This window comes from Hyaena hyaena, unplaced genomic scaffold, assembly GCF_003009895.1.
Source record: "Hyaena hyaena isolate Hyena2069 unplaced genomic scaffold, ASM300989v1 scaffold_461, whole genome shotgun sequence".
In the NCBI taxonomy this organism is placed as follows: Eukaryota; Metazoa; Chordata; class Mammalia; order Carnivora; family Hyaenidae; genus Hyaena; species Hyaena hyaena.
In genome coordinates, this window is record NW_024081095.1 from 137,656 (window position 1) to 158,825 (window position 21,170).

At 33.2% G+C, this 21,170-nt stretch overlaps 1 protein-coding gene across 1 annotated transcript in view; it reads left to right on the top strand.

Annotated features, from left to right (window-relative positions):
- The window catches only part of TMPRSS15 (transmembrane serine protease 15), a 112,320-nt gene that overhangs the window by 18,705 nt on the left and 72,445 nt on the right, over window positions 1-21,170 (top strand). Inside the window, exons 5-10 of the mRNA XM_039253762.1 lie at window positions 737-772; window positions 6,251-6,382; window positions 11,937-12,045; window positions 17,412-17,518; window positions 18,634-18,774; window positions 19,561-19,710. Of these exons, the coding sequence (XP_039109693.1) occupies window positions 737-772; window positions 6,251-6,382; window positions 11,937-12,045; window positions 17,412-17,518; window positions 18,634-18,774; window positions 19,561-19,710 (675 nt within the window). The remainder of the gene's footprint in view (window positions 1-736; window positions 773-6,250; window positions 6,383-11,936; window positions 12,046-17,411; window positions 17,519-18,633; window positions 18,775-19,560; window positions 19,711-21,170) is intronic.

The window sequence follows — 21,170 nt, forward strand, 5'->3', positions numbered from 1 at the left end:
CTCATAAATTGCAAATAATAAAATTATTCTGAATATTTCAAAGTCATCCTAAATATAAAATTTACAAGTAAATCATTTTTTAAAGTATACATTGTTATAGAAACTATAAAGATACAACTTTTGGTATTATCTATTGTCATGACCGTTTTTCTAATATTTGAAAGATCTTCATTTTCAAAAAGTTTCTTCGTGGGCCAGGTATTATATTTTACCAGCATTGCCTCATTTATTCCTCAGAATGATCCTTTAGAGAAATAATATTTTTTCCACTTAAAAAGAAATAAGTAGTAAGCAATGTGCCTAGACTCACACAGCTATTAAATGTCAAACTGAGGAATTAAAATCAACTCCTCTGGACTCCAAAGCCCATGGTCTAAGTATATCTCAACTTCTGTTTCACATAACATCAGATTTACCTAGAAAATTTAAGTCTAATATCATTAAGATATTAATGAATCCTTGTGTTCGGTTATTGATGATGATTAACATCTTCTCTACTTAGAAAATCAAAGATGACTTTACAAACTTCTCTTCTACAATCTATAAAACCAATGAAAACATAAAAGATTTATTCTTGGATCCAAATACAAATGACATTTTCTTACATTAATAGATAATAATTCACAGTAACTTTAAAAACTCTCAGGTTAAATATTAAACACAGAGAATACACAATAAATTCCTAATAATCAGTTTTAAAAGGTAATAATTATCTTAATGCCATTTCTTTTTACAGGCAAGCTAACAACCAGCAGGCCTCTGGCAACCCCAGGTCAGTTTAAGTAATGTTATTTACACCTTTTTAAAAAGTTCTCACTTATGTTTTCTTTTAGGCTCTTAAGAAGTCTCTGCTAAGACAGCAGTTAATGTTACTCTTATTTTATGAATAAGAAAACTGGAGCATAAAAGTGTGCAGCTCTAGCCTAAGATTTCACCAAAAGTGAGCAATGATTTAAGGCTAATGCCTGGATTATCTGACCTCGCTCTAGTCCTCTATTACAATGCTGGTTATTATCTGATACTAAGAATGCCACCAATAAGATCCAAATGTTTGGCAGAGGGATGTAAGTTTCATCAGATGTGAGGGAATTTTCTTCTTTGATTATTCTGTCTACATACAAATTAGAAATGCTTGCTCTCTCAACACAATACAAGTTGCCAAACCAGCACCAAGATAACCTTAGGTTCATTCATTCAACAAGTTTTCATTAAATGGCTACCTTGCGCTAACTCCCAGTATGTACCTTTCATGTGACCTTTTTTCTGCTTTTCTAGTAATTGTCTACTGTGACCATCTATTTGTTAACTAAAGTGCCTTCTCAGGTCCTAACTTAATCTTCATGTTGAATGGCCTGGGTGTGTCCCTCATCTCTGCAGATAAACTCCAAAAAGGCAATATTGTATAGATCTTTAGCTCCTAAAATAGTACCGCCTTTTTTATGTCTTTAGGATTCATACCAAATGTTATATACATACAGAGAAAGAACATTTGTAAAACTATAAATCCCCTTTTGAGTAAGACTTAATAATTCTTGAATAAAATGTTTGACATGATGTTTGGAAGACAAAGCAATATATGAATCATTAATCAGAATCCTTTATGAACCAATCCATCACACCTCAAAATCCATAGAGGTTGTTTACAATAGGAAAAAGCTGCCTGGAGTTGTATTTAGGTGTGAACCCATGCAGCAATACAGCACACTAAAATATAAAGCTGTTCTTTATCCTGCAGTCTCTTTTCCAATGTGGAAGACTATTTACAGCATTTAAAACCACTTTTCAACACACTTTCAAAAAAAATGCTTTTAGGATTGATAATGGCTAATTCCTTTAGCCTAAAAATAAGCTGAAAAAGTAAATTTGATATATTTTGAGAAATATCTTTCTAGAACTTTGGAAGTCAGCAACAAATATCCAAATTAGTGCCAGTTTTCTATTTGGTTTACTGAGTGATTCCTATAAACCATAATATGAGGACATCTTAGATGTTTAAAATGTCTTAAGAAAAATATATGGAAAAATATATTTCCAGTGTTATAATATTGGAAATAAATATATTTCCAATCAGTGTTAGAGCAAGAAAGCCTTAGACTTAATATAAGTGTTTCTCCCTTCCTATCCTGAGGACAAACTTGTCAAAAATACAAGAAGTGGTTGAACTCTATGATCAGTTTTCTCTGTCTAGAGGAGATGGTGAAATGGGGGACAAAGATCATGGAGTGATATTTTCCCCTTACTCTTCTTTCCTTGGAAGTGAAGCAAAAATCTCTTTTCCTACGTGTACGCTATAGGGATGGGATCAGTGTACATTTAATCCTGTCTTTCACACTTTAGTCATTTGATATTTAAAATGAAAACCAAAAAAAAACCAAAAACAAAAACCCAACATACAATTATTGAAAAGGTATAGCCAAGTCCATCATTAACTAATTGCACCAATTACTCTATATGCAGTGTTAGGCAAGCTACCTAGTCTTTTTATTTAAATTTTAGACTAACATACATATCTTAGAGAGCAATCATGAGAATTAAAACAGAGACAATATCACTGCACTGTCTCAATTCATGACTGATTCAAAGTTAGATTCTTTCTCCCTTCTCTCTTCTGAGCTAAACAGAAAAAAGAAAAAACGACAGTTGAATATTTTTTTTAGAAATATTTCAAAAACTAAACTAAGATTAAAACAAGATCATTGTACCTGGTAATGATCATTTAATCTGATCATTTATTTGACCAAAAGAGCTCCATTGCTAAAGATCTCTTGTTATTGGAAACTATTGAATTACTTTAATCAATCCTCAAAGAATCATACTAAGGTAAAGAAGTGTCAACATATTATATTCCCTCTTTTACTGGATCCATGAGTCCCCAGTCATCTTTCCCATTTGTCCCTCTCATACGGTGAGATGCTATCGATTTATAGAGGGGAACGAGGCAATTAAACTTGGAAACCGCAGTATCCAAGCAGTAATTTATTATGAATATGCCTTTCAGGGATGTTAAGTTTATTCTCATCTTTATGTGCCTGGAAGACAGAGTTTGAGAAAAATCAACAAATGCATGCATCATATACCTGGCATTAGTGCTATTATAAATTCTGCCAAAGAGAATTTTTGTATGATAGCAGGCACAAAGCCCATGAGGATTATGTCCTATTGTTCAACTGCCTTTGTTGCCAATTACTGTAAAGTTTTATTAACCCATTTGGAACACTGGAGGAAGGAGGTGGGGACCGGGAGTGAATTTCACTGATTGACTTCTTAGCTGCTACAGCCAAGAGGGGCTGTTCTGGGCAATTGTTCAAATGCTTGAAGGATTTCTAGAATATAGCTGGTTCTAGTCTTTTGTTGCTTACTACGTAGACAATGATTGCAGAAAAACAAAAGTTTCACTATTGTGGACTTTCTCAGTTTCATATAAAATGCAATCTTGCTCCAATACTACTATGTGGAGGGTCTTGGGGGTTGATGGAAAAGCATTGGCTGATTCAGTGAAGAACATGAAACTGGGTCAGGAGAAGCTAAGGTAGAATTACACTCTTCAGTTGAATTGCCCAAGGACTCAAACACAGGGACTTTATCCAACACCACATGTATTGTAACTAAGCATTTTTCTTTCTTTGCATTGAGAGAACAGTATGTGTATTGCTAACCACACTCCTCTAATCTGAAACATCCATATGCACATGATACCAGAACTGTTCAAGTATTTTTCCACTATAATTTCATTCGGGCTGGCCAGGCATGGCCTTGCTAAAAAGATGAAATTAGTTATATCGAAGCTGACAAGAATTTCTGTAAGGTGATACCTATTTTTTCCAATACAATGTAGAAAAATAAACTTAGTCTCTAAAGGCAGACATACAGGGATTCAGACTCCACTTTCACTGTTAAGTATGCTGTAAGGACCTTGGGATGAACTTGTCTCCAACAGCTTTGTCCATCAAGCATTCTTATCTCCATTTAAATAATAGAAAAAAGAAAAACCTAATATTTTCACAACATGATTTGCAAATTATTATCTTGTAGATAACACTCCTTGTAATTGGTTTGAAAAAAATTAAAAAATGGATTTTTGTCTTCTTATCCTCCATAATGCCTAGTACAGGGCTGCACAAAGTATGTGCAGGAGATTCCTTACCACAAATCACTGAAAATTGTTGTGGCTTTGGATCATTCTGGAGTAATCACATTGAGTTTATACTGAATCCTTTATGGTACAAATAGAAATGGATAATTAAAACCTTCCATTTGCAGAATCCTAAGTAATACTGATTAACTGATAGGTTTTCACAAAATGCCAAAAAATAATATCCCGAAGATAAAATACCATATAGATATGAAAACACATGCACACCTTTTTTCCTCACTCAAGGTAACAGTAATTAATATTGAGGGAATTTGTTCACCCTCTAGTAAACGGAGCCAACTATTATTCTCTATGTGCACATTTTTTTTAAGCACAGTTATTTAACTCCTTTCCTCGAAACTACCTATTGAGAAGAACAGTACCGACTTCTTAGAAGAGAAATACCAGAGCAAAAATTATGGAACTCAATTTGGACTCAAAAGGAAACTAATTGTGTAACCCATGATGCTCCCATAGAACTTTTTTATTTCTCTTTAAAAAAATAGTTAATGAACCAGTCTTTCACTAAACTCCAAACTTCATGAGAATAAAGGCTCTTTCTTACTTACCCTTTTATCTCCATTCCTTAAAAATATTTGACCTAAATAAATAGATAATAAATACTTGTGTAGTGAATAAATGATCATTAGTAAGATCAAAGGACCCCAATTGGTATTACTTGCAAGTGTGGCTTTAAGGTTCAATCTACAGAGTTCAGTAAGCCACAGACAGACATGTAAATCATCATGAAGTGACATTCCCATGAGAAGCATTAGGACAGGCGAAATTATACATCTTCCTAGCTATATTCCTTAATCTCTTCCTTTAAATGCTGAATACATAGAATTCTATTAACTACTGCTAAAATAAGATATTGTTATTTATTTAGCAAACATTTATGGAATACTATCAAAACTATGCCTTTCTTAAATTAGGGAATTCAATGATTAAGGACTCTTGATAAGTATCTCATGTATCAACAGTTGTAATATGCTTTGGGGCTTATTCAAACCACTTTTATCATTTTTTTATTCCTTAAATGGGGGTGATCTGTCCTTTAGAATGGCTGTGATCTTTATCGTGTCCTGTTTTAGATGTTAGGTGATCCGTGATTTTTCCCACTGGTTTATATTCATTTTAATTACAAAAGTCTAATTTAGTTGAATATATCCCCAGCAACCCGGTCCATAAGTGTTCCCAATTAGGTATTACCTTAGTAGATTAATTGATACATGCATCTTTATTTTCCCAATTAATGTCATGGAACACCAGGAGAAATTTCAGAATCAAATATATTTTTAAGCCCAGCAGATGGCAGTGCAGTGCAGACTATGCCATTTTTAAGAATCGCACTTAAATTTTTCAAGTAAATTTCTGGAAGTAAAATGTGTTTCTTGATACATCTCTGCATGTAGGCAAATGGAAGAAGAGCAGATGAAGGACAAGATGGGCTGAGAAGGGCAAATTGACCGGATTCTGGTCAGAGTATGGCATACAATTCTTCAGGAGAATGTTTGCATCTTTCCCAGTAAAAGTCTCTGACTCAATAAGCAAAGACATATTGAATGGAAACAGTGATTGGGTTTTTTCACTGCTCAACGTAGCCATGCACTGGGAATTTTAAGTGTTTTATTCATTATAAAATGGCCATCGCCAACCAATTTTGCTCTGCAGAATGTTAATGTTCAGCCCCCATGTTTTCAAATAAGTTTATAAGTGAATGAAGTGGTTACTAGATACTGCAGATAATGTGAAAAACATTCCAACAAATTGCCCCGCAGAACACATATAAACAATCATAGGAGGTGTAATCATTAGGAGCTAAATGCCCAAACTATAGTATTAATTTTTCAAGGTTAAAATCAACAAATTAAACATTCATATTTAACGTCTATAATGAAATATATATCTTCTTTTCCAAATGCAAAATTCTAAGTTTTTACAAATGACTAATTAATTAAATGAAATGAATATTTACATTGGAAATTGAAATATATGCTCTGAGTAAAGACATAAATGACAAAAAACACATAATAAATATCCAAACATTGCATATATGGTTGGCAATTAAATGTACAATGAAGAAACTTACAAATTCTATCTTTTTTTTTTCTAAAGGAAATATCTCAGTAGAATGCCTGCCTGGTTCAAGTCCTTGTGCTGATGCTCTAAAGTGTATAGCAGTTGATTTATTTTGTAATGGAGAAATAAACTGTCTGGATGGCTCTGATGAAGACAATGACACTTGTGGTAAGTAATGTCCCCCACAGTCTCTCACCCGATTGTGTTTTCATCCTCCCTTACTGTGTACATACAAACACATATCCCTTGGATACCCGAAACTACTGGAGAATGAGATATTCCAGTGCCTATGATTATAATTTAATACAAAAATCTAAAAAAATAATTATATTAATATTTTTCTAAAATGTATTATGCAATATTAGACATTAATTAAGTGGGATTTTATTTGATGTCTATGGAAAGAATGCTGTGATTAATGGCTGTTATAAATGAGGGAAGGGAATGTATTGTTCCTCATCTTAATAAACTACACCAAACTATAATGAATTTGGATGCTCTTTCATGTTTTTTCACTGTTCTACCTTAATATCAGTCTTTTTTTGTGTGATTTCAAAGGCCTCTAACTCGGTAATTACCACTCTTTAATTTTGATTGTTGCTTTTATTTGGCTTTTGACCTGGAGACAAGTAACAAAAAATGCACTTGAGTTGTAGTATGGTTTATAATCAGTCTTAAAATTGACCATGAGCACAATTAGTTCCTGAAATGTACAAAGGTTGTGGTTACAACTTTCTACACTTGCTCTTCTTCTATTTGTTGTACTTTGTGCTTCTTGCATGATATTAATTGAAGATGAATGCTCCAGAAACAACCAAAGCTTAAAAAGTTACCTATCCACTCGGTACTTATTTTAAAAGACAGGCAGTTGGCCTGTTTTCCAGGACCGACTGAAATAAAGGCAACTTGACTAAAGAGGCTTCTACTAAGCAATCCCAATTCAAATGTTCTTTGATAAAATTCAAACCTTCAAAGTTTAACTACATACTTTGAAGTGCATTCAGAGCATATTGAAAGAAAGTGCAGGCTACAGAATATTTTTTAATCTATTTTATACAACTAAGTTACTCAAAGAAGAAGAAAGCAACATTCTTTTTTGCTATGGTTTCCAGGCAGTTTCCAAAATCTTTTCAGGAAGAATATGATACAAGTGTGCCATCAAGAGGTAATAAAGGTGATGTTTTTAATATTTTAAGAAGAATCACGAATGCCAAAGTTAGACACATAGCTTTAAGCCTATATAATTATGATCGATAAATTTAAATGGGGGGAAATATGTAAGATGAGTTCAATAATCAGAAAATATACTACACCTATTATTATTTGGTCTTTAATGTCATGGAGTTAATAATGTTCATGGTAAAGTAATATTGGTGCATTTCCAAAAATAATCATAGAAGTATCATGTCAGTGTGACAATTTGTCCTAAAATAAATTACAAGGTTATGAATCCTTTTCATGACTCACTATAAATTGATGGCATGAGCCTTGGTATTAGAACTGAATTAATTCTTTAAATATGCCTTAAAGACATATCAAACTACATTTTTAGTTTTCAACATCATGGAGTTTTGTGTTCACTGAATCTTAATATCAACTAACCACCCATGTCATTAATTTTCTTAAGTCTCTTGATCCTCATTTTTCATTTTTATTGGTTTTCTTCATTATTTGATTTTTAAAATTAACATTGTATTTATCTTAGAAAAAAATTTAAAGCCTTTGTGGAATAAATGTGGACAAATCAATCAATTAATCTATCCTTATCTTGCTAGGATTCAAGCCTAAAAGGTGTTTTGTTCACCATTCATCCTTAATGGTGGTGAGCCCAAAAGCCCAGTGTACTCCACCTCAGCACCAACTTGATCTTCTAATAGCATAATTTCTATGTGAAAGCTTTCTCTCTATATGAAATTGACCCTGTGCACAATCTCTCTCTTTCTCTCTTTTTTTTTTTCCAGCTGTGAGCTCTAATTCTAGTATGTGTTATTAATAGAGTCACATTAATGTTGACTTCCTCACATAGCTTCCTTTTTTAGTCTTTAGTTATTTAGGTCTTACGCAACTTATAGCTGACTGTAGCTGAACCAAGACTTTTTAAAATTGTTTTTCTCTTCTGATTAGAATGGCATCAGCAGGAAATTTCACTTTTTAGCTGACCTATGAGAAGGAAAGATGCTGACTCACAGCCTTTAGACCAATGTTCAGACCTATTTGGAAGTTGTCAACTGTCTCTATAGATTGTTTGCATGCCTCTGTATATGTGCACAATAGACCTTGGTGGATGGGCATAGATCATGTTTGTTTTATATACCCTGGAGAATTCAGTGTCCTAAGCAAACGCACAACTAGTAAATATTCAGCCAGCAGAGGGAGCTCTCAGTAGGTTCTGAGAGCATAATTTTTAGGAATCCTCCCATTACAAGCAACCTTTCAGAGAGCTCAGTAAATGCCTGATATTATTTGAAGGCTCATTTATTTTCCATTCAGGAATTTTTTCTCATGCTGCATCTTAAAGCAATGTGCAGTCTAAAAAGTTATAATCCTGAACACTCAGTCATCATACTTATCCATGGCTGGGTTACATCTATTTTGCTGAAAGGTTATCCCCCTTCATTGTCTTGTATAAAATTAGGTTCTCCAAAAACATCCTGAAGTTAAATGAAAGAATGTATGAGAAAGCCGCTAGAACAAGTCTATATCTTGAAATAATAATATTTTCGCATTCTGAACATTTCTATTATAAGTAGCTCAATACTATCGTTTTTGTTTTTTAAATTTTAAATGCTTTCATGAATATTCTTCTTAAGAGACTATACTCTATAGTCACATGCAAGAATTCATCAATGACCCTTTAGGTCAGAACTGGATGTGCAGACTGTCCATTCCCACTGAAACTCAGCAACTTCATAGAATACTGGAAAAATTGATCATATTTCTTAGGATAGGCTAAGTACTAAGATAAACAATCTTTGCCATTTAAGATAATAACAGCTTATTTATTACGTCCTGATCCAAGGAAGAGGACATCCAGGAAGCCAGCTCCTTTATCATCTCCTCTGACCCGTGTGCTCCCCCTGGATCCTTTGAAACCCACTGACAGACGAGGAAGACTGTCTCACAAGATCTTTTTAGGAATCACATCTGGAAATAAACATAATGACTTCTGCAACAGTTTCATGGCCACGATCAGTCACATAGCCCATTATTGGAAGTGCAGTGTAGTGATGTATCCAGAAGGGACTGAAAAAGGGTGTGAGAAACCTCAATGATCCTGCCACCAGAGATATAACTCAGATTGTTGGAAAACTATGAATCTTGTTGTACAACACAGGGCCGTTGATCCACGCCCCAAATGTGTAGTGAATGGGTATGCAGAAGTGAAGAATTCCTAAAATGTTTCCAGATTTGCAAGTTGGTTTTATAAATTCTTAAGCTAGTCTTGTTTCCCTTTTTCCTCTATTATTTTGCTTCTTTCTATTTGTCATAGAATGCTATTGCATTGCGCCCTGTTCTAATTTTAAGAATAACGAAAATGATGGAATTTTTTAAAATGTCCCATTTCTTCTTTTATTTACAGTTCTGCACACATATTCCTTCCCCCCAATTTCAGTTTAGAGAGTCAATGATAACATCACCATAGTTCTATATATTGAGGTATCAGGTAGTATACCCCTGTATGCTTAAGAGTAAGAATGCCTATCTTTGAATTGTCACTAATAATCCAGGAAAACTTTTGCTAGTTACTTAACCCCTCTGTGCCTCACTTTTTCCACCCATAACTTTGTAAGATTGTTGTGAAGATTACATTAATACATATGTAATACCTTTACAACAGTGGCTGGCATATAATAAATATTCCATCAATGCTAGCAATTATATTTTAGGCATGGCAGGATTGATTCCTTCACTTCATCAAATATGAACTATTTACAATAACAGTGCGCTTGCTTGCACTGCTTTTAATCTTGAGGTCCATATGCTTTTTGAAAAAATGATTGAAAGGCTCCATACATCACCTAAAATAAAAGCAGGCACTATTTTTACTTTTATAACCATTGAAGCTAAGGGATTAATTGTCATGGTTTGCAGACAGTTGAGGGTGAATAAGGACTTCCTTGTACAACCAGAAAATTACTTAAATCTGCATTAAAAAATCAGATATTGTGCTGTTTATCTTCAGATCATACAAATTATCCTTAATCATCCTTATTTGCTCCAGTAAGTATTATACATAAAGAGATTCAGTTCTCTCAACAAGCTGCAATACTCTGCATTTCCTTTCCCAGATCTCTGATGGATTTTTCAATGCTTAATCCTTCTAATTTAGATTATTTTTTCTCTTCTCTGAGTTCATTGTTTATTTGTTGTTTTGTTTTTTGTCCTCCACTGGGAGTCACGTTATCAAGCTATAATCCAATGCAATTAATTCCTAGCTCATTGTTTTGAAACAGACTTTGAGCCTTACAATTTCAGTCTTACACTCTTACAATCACACAGTGATTTCCTTTTGCTTTTATTAAAAAATACAAAAAATAGCAAAAAGCCAACCAAAAGCAAGAGAGTTCTGCCAAGATTTCTATATGTTGTTCAATTTTTCAATTTTTTCCTTTGTTCATATAAAATATTTGATGTCTTATAATAGTTTGTATTTTATTACTTGACCAAATGGTGTATGATGTTACAATGGGATTTTTTCATCCATTAGCTTATTCTAGCTCTCAGGTTCTAAGAGCAGCAATTTAATTTTGATAAATTTCTTTAATCTCTCTATTCTCCATCAATGCTTCTGGCCTGTAAGGAATTAACAACCTACCAAGGAAAAAAGGACACATTCTAGGAGTAATTATATTAAAGTGTAATATCAACAGTATTAAGTAACTAATTATATAGAAAATAATCTAAGAAAAAATAAAGATTGTGAAAAATTGCTTTAATTTTTTTAACACATAGTATGCATATAGTAATGGTAAGGGGAACACAAAAGGTAATGAGATATGACTCCTGACTTATGCCTTCAGTAAGATTTTAAACTAGTTCAAATGATTCAGAAATAGGTTAAAGACAACTAATATAACACATGACATCAAGGAGAAGTATATGAAGTAAATATGCTACAAGAATTAAAAGAGGAAAATGAGTAATCATGAAAAACACAGAAAGCATATTGAGGAATATTGAATGAAAATGTTGAGATAGCAAATTCATACAAAGGAAGGAAGAAGTTTAAAAGATGTGGAACAGATCAGATGGATGGGATTCACCCCAGGCCACTGGCACTGCACATATCATTTGTCTGGCCATATTGGAGGACATGGCACATAATGCACATATTTAAAATTCACCCCAACTCCAATTTAATGGCAAAAATAAGACCAAAAAATAGTAGCTATTTGTCTAAATTAGAAGTTTATAATTCAATTATATTTATTACCCTAAAAATGTGAAAAAAATACTAAAAATGCAATTTTAGGGATGGGCATTTAGAAGTAAAATGCTTTTCTAAAGGAATCTATGATGACTTCTGAGCAAGTTTATGAAAATTGACAATAAATTTTAAACATGAGATCTGATCTACTCCTCTTTGATCACTTCTGTCATACAGGTTCAGTCATAAATGCTCTGTGAAGGGTTCATTAGCCAATTTGAATCCCATTTCATTTGATAAAACTTTCCAGGATTGTTTCTTGTCTAACATGTATTCCCATTTTTTTCCCCACAGCCACAGCTTGTGATGGCAGGTTTTTGTTGACTGGATCGTCTGGGTCCTTCCAGGCTATTCATTACCCAAAGCCTTCTAAATCAAGCATTGTTTGCCAGTGGATTATACGGTAATATATCATCTATTTCCTGTTGTTAAGTCATAAAGTCTTTCCCTGATACAGTAAGTCTTACCACCTAGTCTATTTATTTTTTTAACACTCATTTTCACTGACTATGAAGCAGAGTCTTCCCCACTGATAACCTGTCCTAGAAGCTTCTCTCTCATTCTTCACCTTTTAAAAAGGTGTTCTGGGGCGCCTGGGTGGCTTAGTCGGTTAAGCGTCCGACTTTCGCTTAGGTCATGATCTCACGGTTCGTGGGTTCGAGCCCCGCGTCGGGCTCTGTGCTGACTGCCAGCTCAGAGCCTGGAGCCTATTTCGGAGTCTGTATCTCCCTCTCTCCTCTGACCCTCCCCTGCTCACGCTCTCTCTCTCTCTCTCTCTCTCTCTTAGAAATAAATAAAAATATTAAAAAAAAAAAAAAAGGTGTTCTGTCCTATGGGTAATACTGTCTGATAAATGGAGCCATCGTAGGACTCTGCAGCAAGTTTTTTCCCCCTTATGATTGGCACATATCAAGGGTTCCCAAAGTGAACAGCACACATTTGTATCTGTATATTGCAATATATAAGATTTCCCATTACTTACCTCCTGGCCACCAAGAATTCTTTTCTCATTATACCAGCATCTATCTGAAAATATCCTCTGATGTGATTTAGTTATGGCAGATTAAGAGCTGGGGACACCCTCTATACACATCCTTTTTGCTAAATCTTGAATAACACTAAGACCAGTTAGTATGTCAAATAGATGGTATTGACCTCCAAGTTCTTAATTCAATCCACTAATTCAATCATTATGATGATCCAAATAATTAAGCTGCTGAAAGTCGATTGACCTTAATGTTTATCTAAGCATTTTTCACACAGGAGTAGTACCTAATATTCCTCTCAGATGCTCCAAAGGAAAACAATTTGTACTCAAATAAATAAAAGCAATACTGAAATAAACTCATTACAACTTTTTAAAGTCCATTTTAAATAAGTTAACAAGTAATATACATTTTTAAAAAATCATCTTAAGGAACTGATCATTTTTCTCCACAGAGCATGAAGAATAACCATTCTATGAAATTCACTTTGATAAATGGCATTCTAGTTAGTTCATTTCTCTTAACAGCTGAATAGGATTGTGGTTTCCCAATCCAACCTATTGTATAATAGTTTTAATCATTGTGATGACTCACTAGAAAACTAGGAGAATCAACATTACAGCTGGCTAAAGAAGGTTATCAGGTGGTGCCAAACACGTTCTTACCAAACATATATGATAGAAAATGGCCCCATAAGGATTCACAGTGTTGTTTGCTTGTGTAGACATACTCCAGAGATGAGATGGAATATGAAGGGAAGATTGTTCTAAAAATATGTATTTGGCATTATTCAGGGAAAGAAGAACATTCTGTTCTCTTTAAATAATTTCTATTTTGGAGCTCAGCCACATGTAAGATATGTTTTAATGGTCTAGACAACATGTTACTTGTATGTCAAAGATAAGATTTTATATTAAAAATGGCAGCTCACTTGTCAAGTGAAGAATTAACCAATGTGGGGGATATTGTTTCCAATATATTTGGATCACATTTAAAAAGAAGCATTTATAAATGGCTATTAGCATTGCTCATAAGTAAAATGAAAAATATTCTTTTCCTTACTTAAAATGTCAGTAGAAAGGTTTAGAAAAATCTTAAATTACTGTCTCTGAAAATGGAAAGAACATGAATCCTAAATTAATTCTTCATGCAATCTTTGAAATTTTATTCACACCAAATAAATGTAATTTAATTGTTAAATCCACTGCTTAATAAAACTGGATCAAATTTGTAGGAGAGTTTATAAGAAGAACACAACAAACTTTTGCCATAATACTAATATCACTTATGTAATAATCACACTATGTTAATTAGGAATTTGTACGGTTCTATTCTTTTTACTTTCTTTTCCATTACTTAATTTTTAAAACCATTTTTTAAAGAAATCCACCATTCATGCAGCAATGATTTCTAAACCTCAAAGAACCTAAAATGTTATCCTAAACACTGTACTTTAAGATGAAATCATGATTTAATTAATCATATAAACAACCTAAGTATTTTTTTTCTTCTCAAAACTTATTACTACAATGGTGATGCATTGTCCTTGATAGTTTGTTTTTCCTAATGGTGATCAAAGGGGGGAGTGTAAAGACAATGATGTTTCCTACAAATTTGGAAGACCATTAAATAGTGGAGAAATGTTTAAGATGCAATTAAACTATATTTTGGGCTAGACCAACCCATCATTGGAATTATGTAAAACTACATTTAGCAGAGAATCATATTAAGGAAGTGAGCACTGGAGACTGTCTTGTACGAATTCAAATCTTCCCTCTGCAGATTCAAAATGTGTGATCTCTGGCAAATAACTAAATCTCTTTGACCCCAAATTTCTACATCCATAGAGTTCAACATCTCTAAATTCAGAGGCCAAAGTCATTATTAAATGTAGTAATGAATGTAAAGGGCTTAGCCCCATATTAAATTATCAAAAAAATGGGCTTTAAAAAGATTAGATATTGATACAAAAATACAACGTGCATAAGTTATATTTAGAAAATTACCCATTCTCTTAAAAAATCAGAAGATAACCATGTTTACATTATAAAAAAATACTATATTTCTAATTAGTCTTATAAATGACCACCTTGTTTTTGCAAGTTGGCTTTTCTGAGTCAGAAGGAATACACACTAGTTCCTCTCCTGTACCTTCGACTTTATATGTAAAAAAGTAAAGGAATCCTGAAAACAAAAGTTCCTAAGGAGCTTCTCTTGTATCCCTTAATTTTATAGCTTAAAAATATCACATGAGGGAAAATTCATTATATTCTTGGCTAGACATCAAAAGTTCAATTGGAAAACTAGAAATCACCCTGAAGACTGCTTCATTTCTTCTTCCCGTGTCTTCTTAAGCTTTGACACTGGAGTGCTGAGGTCTCACTAGCAGGCTCACTCTCCCATTCCAGAACTGACCTAAAAGAGGAAGAATTTGTATAAATGGATGCCACCATTGGCAATATCACATAAGATCTGACAAGATCTTAAATGTAGAAAATCATAAAAATACATACACACACACACAATCTGTTAGAATTAATAAATCAGCAAAGTTGCAGTATACAAAATTCACATAAAAGATCAGCTGTGTTTCCATACACTAACAATGAATAGTCCAAAAAAGAAATTAAGGAACAAGCCCATTTACAAGAGCACCAAAAAGAATAAAGTACCTAGGAATAAACTTAACCAAGGAGGTTAAGACTTGTACACGGAAAACTACAAAACATAGTCAAAAGAATTTAAAGAACACAGAAATAATGGGAAGACATCTCATGTTCATGGATTGGAAGACTTAATATTGTTAAATGTAATAGTGTAATATATTAATGTCTATACTACTGAAAATGATGTATGGATTCAGTGCAATCTCTATCAAAATCCCAATGGCATATTCTTACAAAAGTAGAAAAAAAGAATTCTGAAACTCATATTAAATCATAAAAGACCCTCAATAGCCAAAGCAATCTTGAGATAAAGAACAAAGCTGGAGGCCTCATACTTCCTGTTACAAAGCTACATTAATCAAAACAGCGTGGTACTAACATAAAATCAGGTACATAGACCAATAGAACAGAATAGAGAGCCCAGAAATAAACCCACACACATAGGCTCAAATGATCTTTGTTAAGGGTGCTAGGACTACATAATGGGAATATAATAGTCTCTTCAACAAACATTGTTGGTAAAACTAGATATTCACATACAAAAAACTAAAATTGGATCCTTTTCTTATACCATATAAGAAAATCAACTCAAAATGGATTAAAGATTTAAATGTAAGACCAGAAATCATAAAATTCCTAGAATATAAGAAATACATCATGCATACACCAGCCATATACCATAGAAGTAACACACAAACACACATAACACACACACCACATATAAACAACACATATACTATGGACAAATACAACACACACACCCCTTGCATGTATCACACACAGACACCTTTTGGAATACCACACATACCACACACATGAGGCACGCTCAATATACACAGACATATAAACACCATATTCACTGCACACATAAACAGCAGATATACAATCAACACACACACAACAAATCCACCACACCTATATCAATCAAATCTCACACAATGATACCCCACATATAAAAAAATAGGGAGAAATCTTCATAACCTTGATCTTTGCAGTGATTTCCTTTAGTTGCACAGGCAACTAAAGCAAAAAATAGACACATGGCATTATGTCACTTTAATATCAATCTATACAGCAAAGGAAACAATCAATAGATTAAAATCAATAGAGTAAAATGGCAACCCATAGAATGGAAGGTAATATTTGCAAGCCATATAACTGATAAAGGGATAATATCCAAAATATATTAGGAACTGTTACAACTACATAGCAAAAAACAAATAATCTAATTAAAAATGGGCAAAAATCTCAAATAGTTACTTCTCCAAAGAAAAGATACAAATGGCCAACAGGCATATGAAAAGTTACTCAACATCAACAATCATCAGGGATATGCAAATTAAAATCATAATTGCTGTTATGAAAAAAAACCCAGAACATTATAAATTTTGTGAGGAAGTGGAGGAAATAGAGCCCTGTGCACTGTTGATAGAATGTAAAAAAAGAACAATTTGGAGGTTCTTCAGAATTTTAAAAATAGAACTGCTGTATGATCCAGCAATCCCATTTCTGGATATTTATCCAAAAAAGTCAAAATCAAAAATCTCTAAGAGATATTTGCAATCCCATGTTCACTCCCTCTGCAGCATTATTCACAACAGCCAAGGAGTGAAAACAACCTCCACGTCCACTGAATGATGAATGAATAAAGAAAATGTGGCATATACATACAAGGCATATTTTTCAGTCATTAAAGGAAGGAAATCCTGTCATATGCAACAACATGGATGAACTTTGAGGATATAATGCTAAGTGAAATAAACTTTTCACAGAGGGACAAATACTGCCTGAATCCATTTATATGAAGGATCTAAAGTATTCACCTCATAGAGACAGAAAGTAGAATGGTGATTTCCAGGGACAGAGAGAGGAGGAAATGGGGAGTTACTGTTTAATAGTATAGAGTTTCAGTCATGCAAGGTGTAAAAGTTCCAGAGATCTGCTGTATAACAATATGTTTATAGTTAACAGTTCTCTATCATATACTTAAAAATTCCTTGTCAATCTCATGTTATGTGTTTTTTAAATCATAACTAGAAAATACATTCAAATTTTAGAATGCATAAAGAGTTGTGATAACTTGTTAAGAGTAGTAATCTATTTTTTGCTTAATTTAGTGTAAATCAAGGACTCTCCATTAAACTGAACTTCGATTATTTTAATACGTATTATACAGATGTATTAAATATTTATGAAGGTGTGGGTGAAAACAAGATTTTAAGAGGTAAGTTAAAACAAATATACAATCCATTATCAAAATGAAAATATGTGGTAAACGCTTTGAAGTGATGTGTTTTGACTTTGATTTTAAACTGAATATGGACTTGAGCTTTAAGTTACCTAAAGGAAAAGGCAAAATTAGCTTTCATTATAAAAATTAATAGTTTAGTTCCCTATGTGATCAATCTTCTTTGTAGTAAAATGGTAACTACTTCACATTATCTTCTTCTATTTTTTTAAAATATGTAGAATTTTCCAAAGAAATATAATTATGTCTTTTGTTACTATGCTTTGTCTGATTGTTACTCCCCATTAAGCAAAATTCAGACAAACCTTGAAAACCATTGTTCTTGTTTTCTCTAACATTGCTTTGGTAAACTCACAGAATACCTTCCTATTTTCAGTATACACTCTACTATTCAGTCTTTTGCAAGACTATTATGAATAAAGTGAGTCAAATAATGGCTAGCCCAGGATGTAGGCTCATTAAATGGTAGGTATAGGTGGTAATGCCCTTATGTAATCATTTGTCATTATGTACCTGGACACTAATAGAAGCCAAAAAGAGGGTGGGGAATTCACTAGTATACATGTGCCCACTCCACTTTATGTTGTCTGGTCCAACTGTTATATGAATAGAGAGGCAAAAAAAAAAAAAAAAAAAAACTCCTGTTTCTATTATTGTGACCGAGTTTTAGCCATTATTAGTATGGCATGAGCAATACCTGATAGACCAAATTTTTAGTTTTATAACTGTTTAGCTTGTGTGTATCTTAGAGGAATTTTTTTCAATAAAGGGATACATCTTTTCTTTTTATATAAGTATATAGTGTTGTGCAGCGAATAATTAACAATAAAAATATAGTTTTTTAAACCATAAATATGTATAATAATTTGAGGTTTTCTAATACTTAGGAGAAGAGACATTTCCATTAAAAAAGTAATCGTTATAATCATTACTAATACTTTTAGTTAACTGAGTGGTATAATATAGATTGATGAATCAGTTGATAGAACAATAAATTGATAGATGGAAGGACAGAAAGATGAATGGATGGATATATAGATGAACAGATAGATATGTATATATAATAGTCATTTTTTTTTTTTTTTTTGTAGCTTCTCTCTGGGAAACCAATCCTGGCACAATTAGGATCTTTTCAAACCAGGTTACTGCCACCTTTCTTATAGAATCTGATGAAAATGATTATATTGGATTTAATGCAACATACACTGCATTTAATAGCACAGAGCTTAATAGTAAGTATTGTTTATTACCTAGCCTTTGAGTTTTCAGATGCTTTAATATTGTAATGGAATTTTAAAAGTAGGAGAATTTAAAATTTTAGAACAAGGTCACAATTTGTTTTATTATGCAAGTTCTTTAATGAGCATCTCTTATATATAGCTCTCTCTACTTGATACTTAGGAAAATTGAGAAATTAGAAAATAGTTTACGTTCTTCAAAAGAATCAAATAATCAATTTGAGAAAAATTACAAAGTTCCACATGTGTATATATGTGTGTGTGTGTATATATATATATATATAATCAAATAATCAATTTGAGAAAAATTACAAAGTTCCACATGTGTATATGTGTGTGTGTGTGTGTGTGTGTATATATATATATATATATATATATATAATCAAATAATCAATTTGAGAAAAATTACAAAGTTCCACATGTGTATATATGCATAAAACTAATACTGAGAATATTCCAGCATATTGACCAATATTCTGGGTAAACCAATAGAGGTCAGATGTAAAAATTAAAGAATATTAAGAACAAGAAGCTTGCTTTGCTAAAGCCCTACTGGAATATAGGAAGCATATTAATTTAAGACAGTTGGCAACAAAAAGCTATTTTTTAACTAAATGGAATGAAACAGAATTAAGATGAATTAAAAAAGACTATGTACATGACAATTATAGATATATAAGACTGCATGAAGCTAGATTATTTTTGATGCAATCGGTTACAATTAGTCACTCTGTGGACTGAATTTGAAATGTTTTCTTTCTTTTTTTTTTTAATTCACAGATTATGAGAAAATTAACTGTGATTTTGAAGATGGCTTTTGTTTCTGGGTCCAGGATCTAAATGATGATAATGAATGGGAAAGGATTCAGGGAAGCACCTTTCCTCCTTTTACTGGGCCAAATTTTGACCATACTTCTGGCAATTATTCAGGTATAATTCATATTTAATTCAAAATCAAAGGGAAGGTGATATGTGTTTTCTGCAGTTTTATGTGAACAACAGTATTAAATTCAAAATAATCTTTTCAGATTTTCTTTTTTTAAAAAAATCATGGATTAAAATGCTTTTAAGTGAAAATAGTAATCAAACAGGCCAGTAAAAGTGAATATTTCAAAAGACATATTAATTTACCCTATATATTCATGAAACACCGAAAAGTACACAGAAGCCATTATAGATAAGAAGACTTAGGATGTTGCCCTAGACTTACCACTTATTATTTACTAACTGGACTCATGGGAGGCAATCACCTTTTCTGAACTTTGGTCTACTTTGCCTTAATTTCATTTTATATTGTTTACTGCTAGCGTATAGAAATACAACTGATTTTTGTGTATTGGTCTTGGACTCTGCAACTTTGCTGAATTTATTAACTCTGATGGTTTTAAAAGACTTAAAAACATTTTTTTGTATTTATTTATTTTTTAGAGACAAAGTAAGAAAGAGCGTGAGTGGGGGAGGGGCAGAGAGAGAAGGAGACACAGAATCCAAAACAGGCTCCAGGCTCGGAGCAAGCATTCAGCACAGAGCCTGACTCGGGGCTTGAAACCACAAACCGTGAGATCATGACCTGAGCCTAAGTCGGACGCTCAACTGACTGAGCCACTCAGGCACCCCTAAAAGACTTTCTTAGATTCTCAGCATACAAGGTTATGCTTTAAAAAAAAATTTTTTTTAATATTTATTTATTTTTGAGAGAGAGAGAGAGAGAGCGAGTGGGGAGGGCATTGAGAGGGGGAGACACAGCATATGAAGCAGGTTCCAGGCCCTGAGCTGTCATCACAGAGGCCAATGTGGGCTCGAACCCATAAGACGTAAGATCATGGCCTGAGCTGAAGTCACACACTTAACTGACTGAACCATCCAGGTGCCCCAAGGTCATGCTATCTTAGAATAAAAATATAGAGATAGATTTCCTTCTTCAGAGGAGCTGTCTTAGTCTGTGTAAGCTGCTTTGACAGAGTACCACAGACCACTTGGCTTAAACAATAGCTGATTTCTGACAGTTTTGGAGGCTGGAAGTCTGTGGTCAGGGTGCTAGTATGGGCACTTTTGATGAGAGCACTCTTTCTGGCTCACAAACACTTACCTTGACACTGTCCTCACACAACAGAAAAAGAGAGACAGAGAGTCAGACAGACAGGCAGAGAGACAGAGCCCTCTCTCTTATTTCTTCTCTTAAAATCACTAATTCCATCATGAGGGATTCACTTTCATGACCTAATTACCCACCTCCAAACACCATCACAAGGGGTTTAAGATTTCAGCATATAAATTGTGGAGACACAAACATCAGTCATAGCAAAAGGACTATGGAAGAGCTGATTCTAAAGTATGGTCCTGAGGGAAATGGTTGTGATTAGTAAATACCTTCTCATGTGACTATTAGA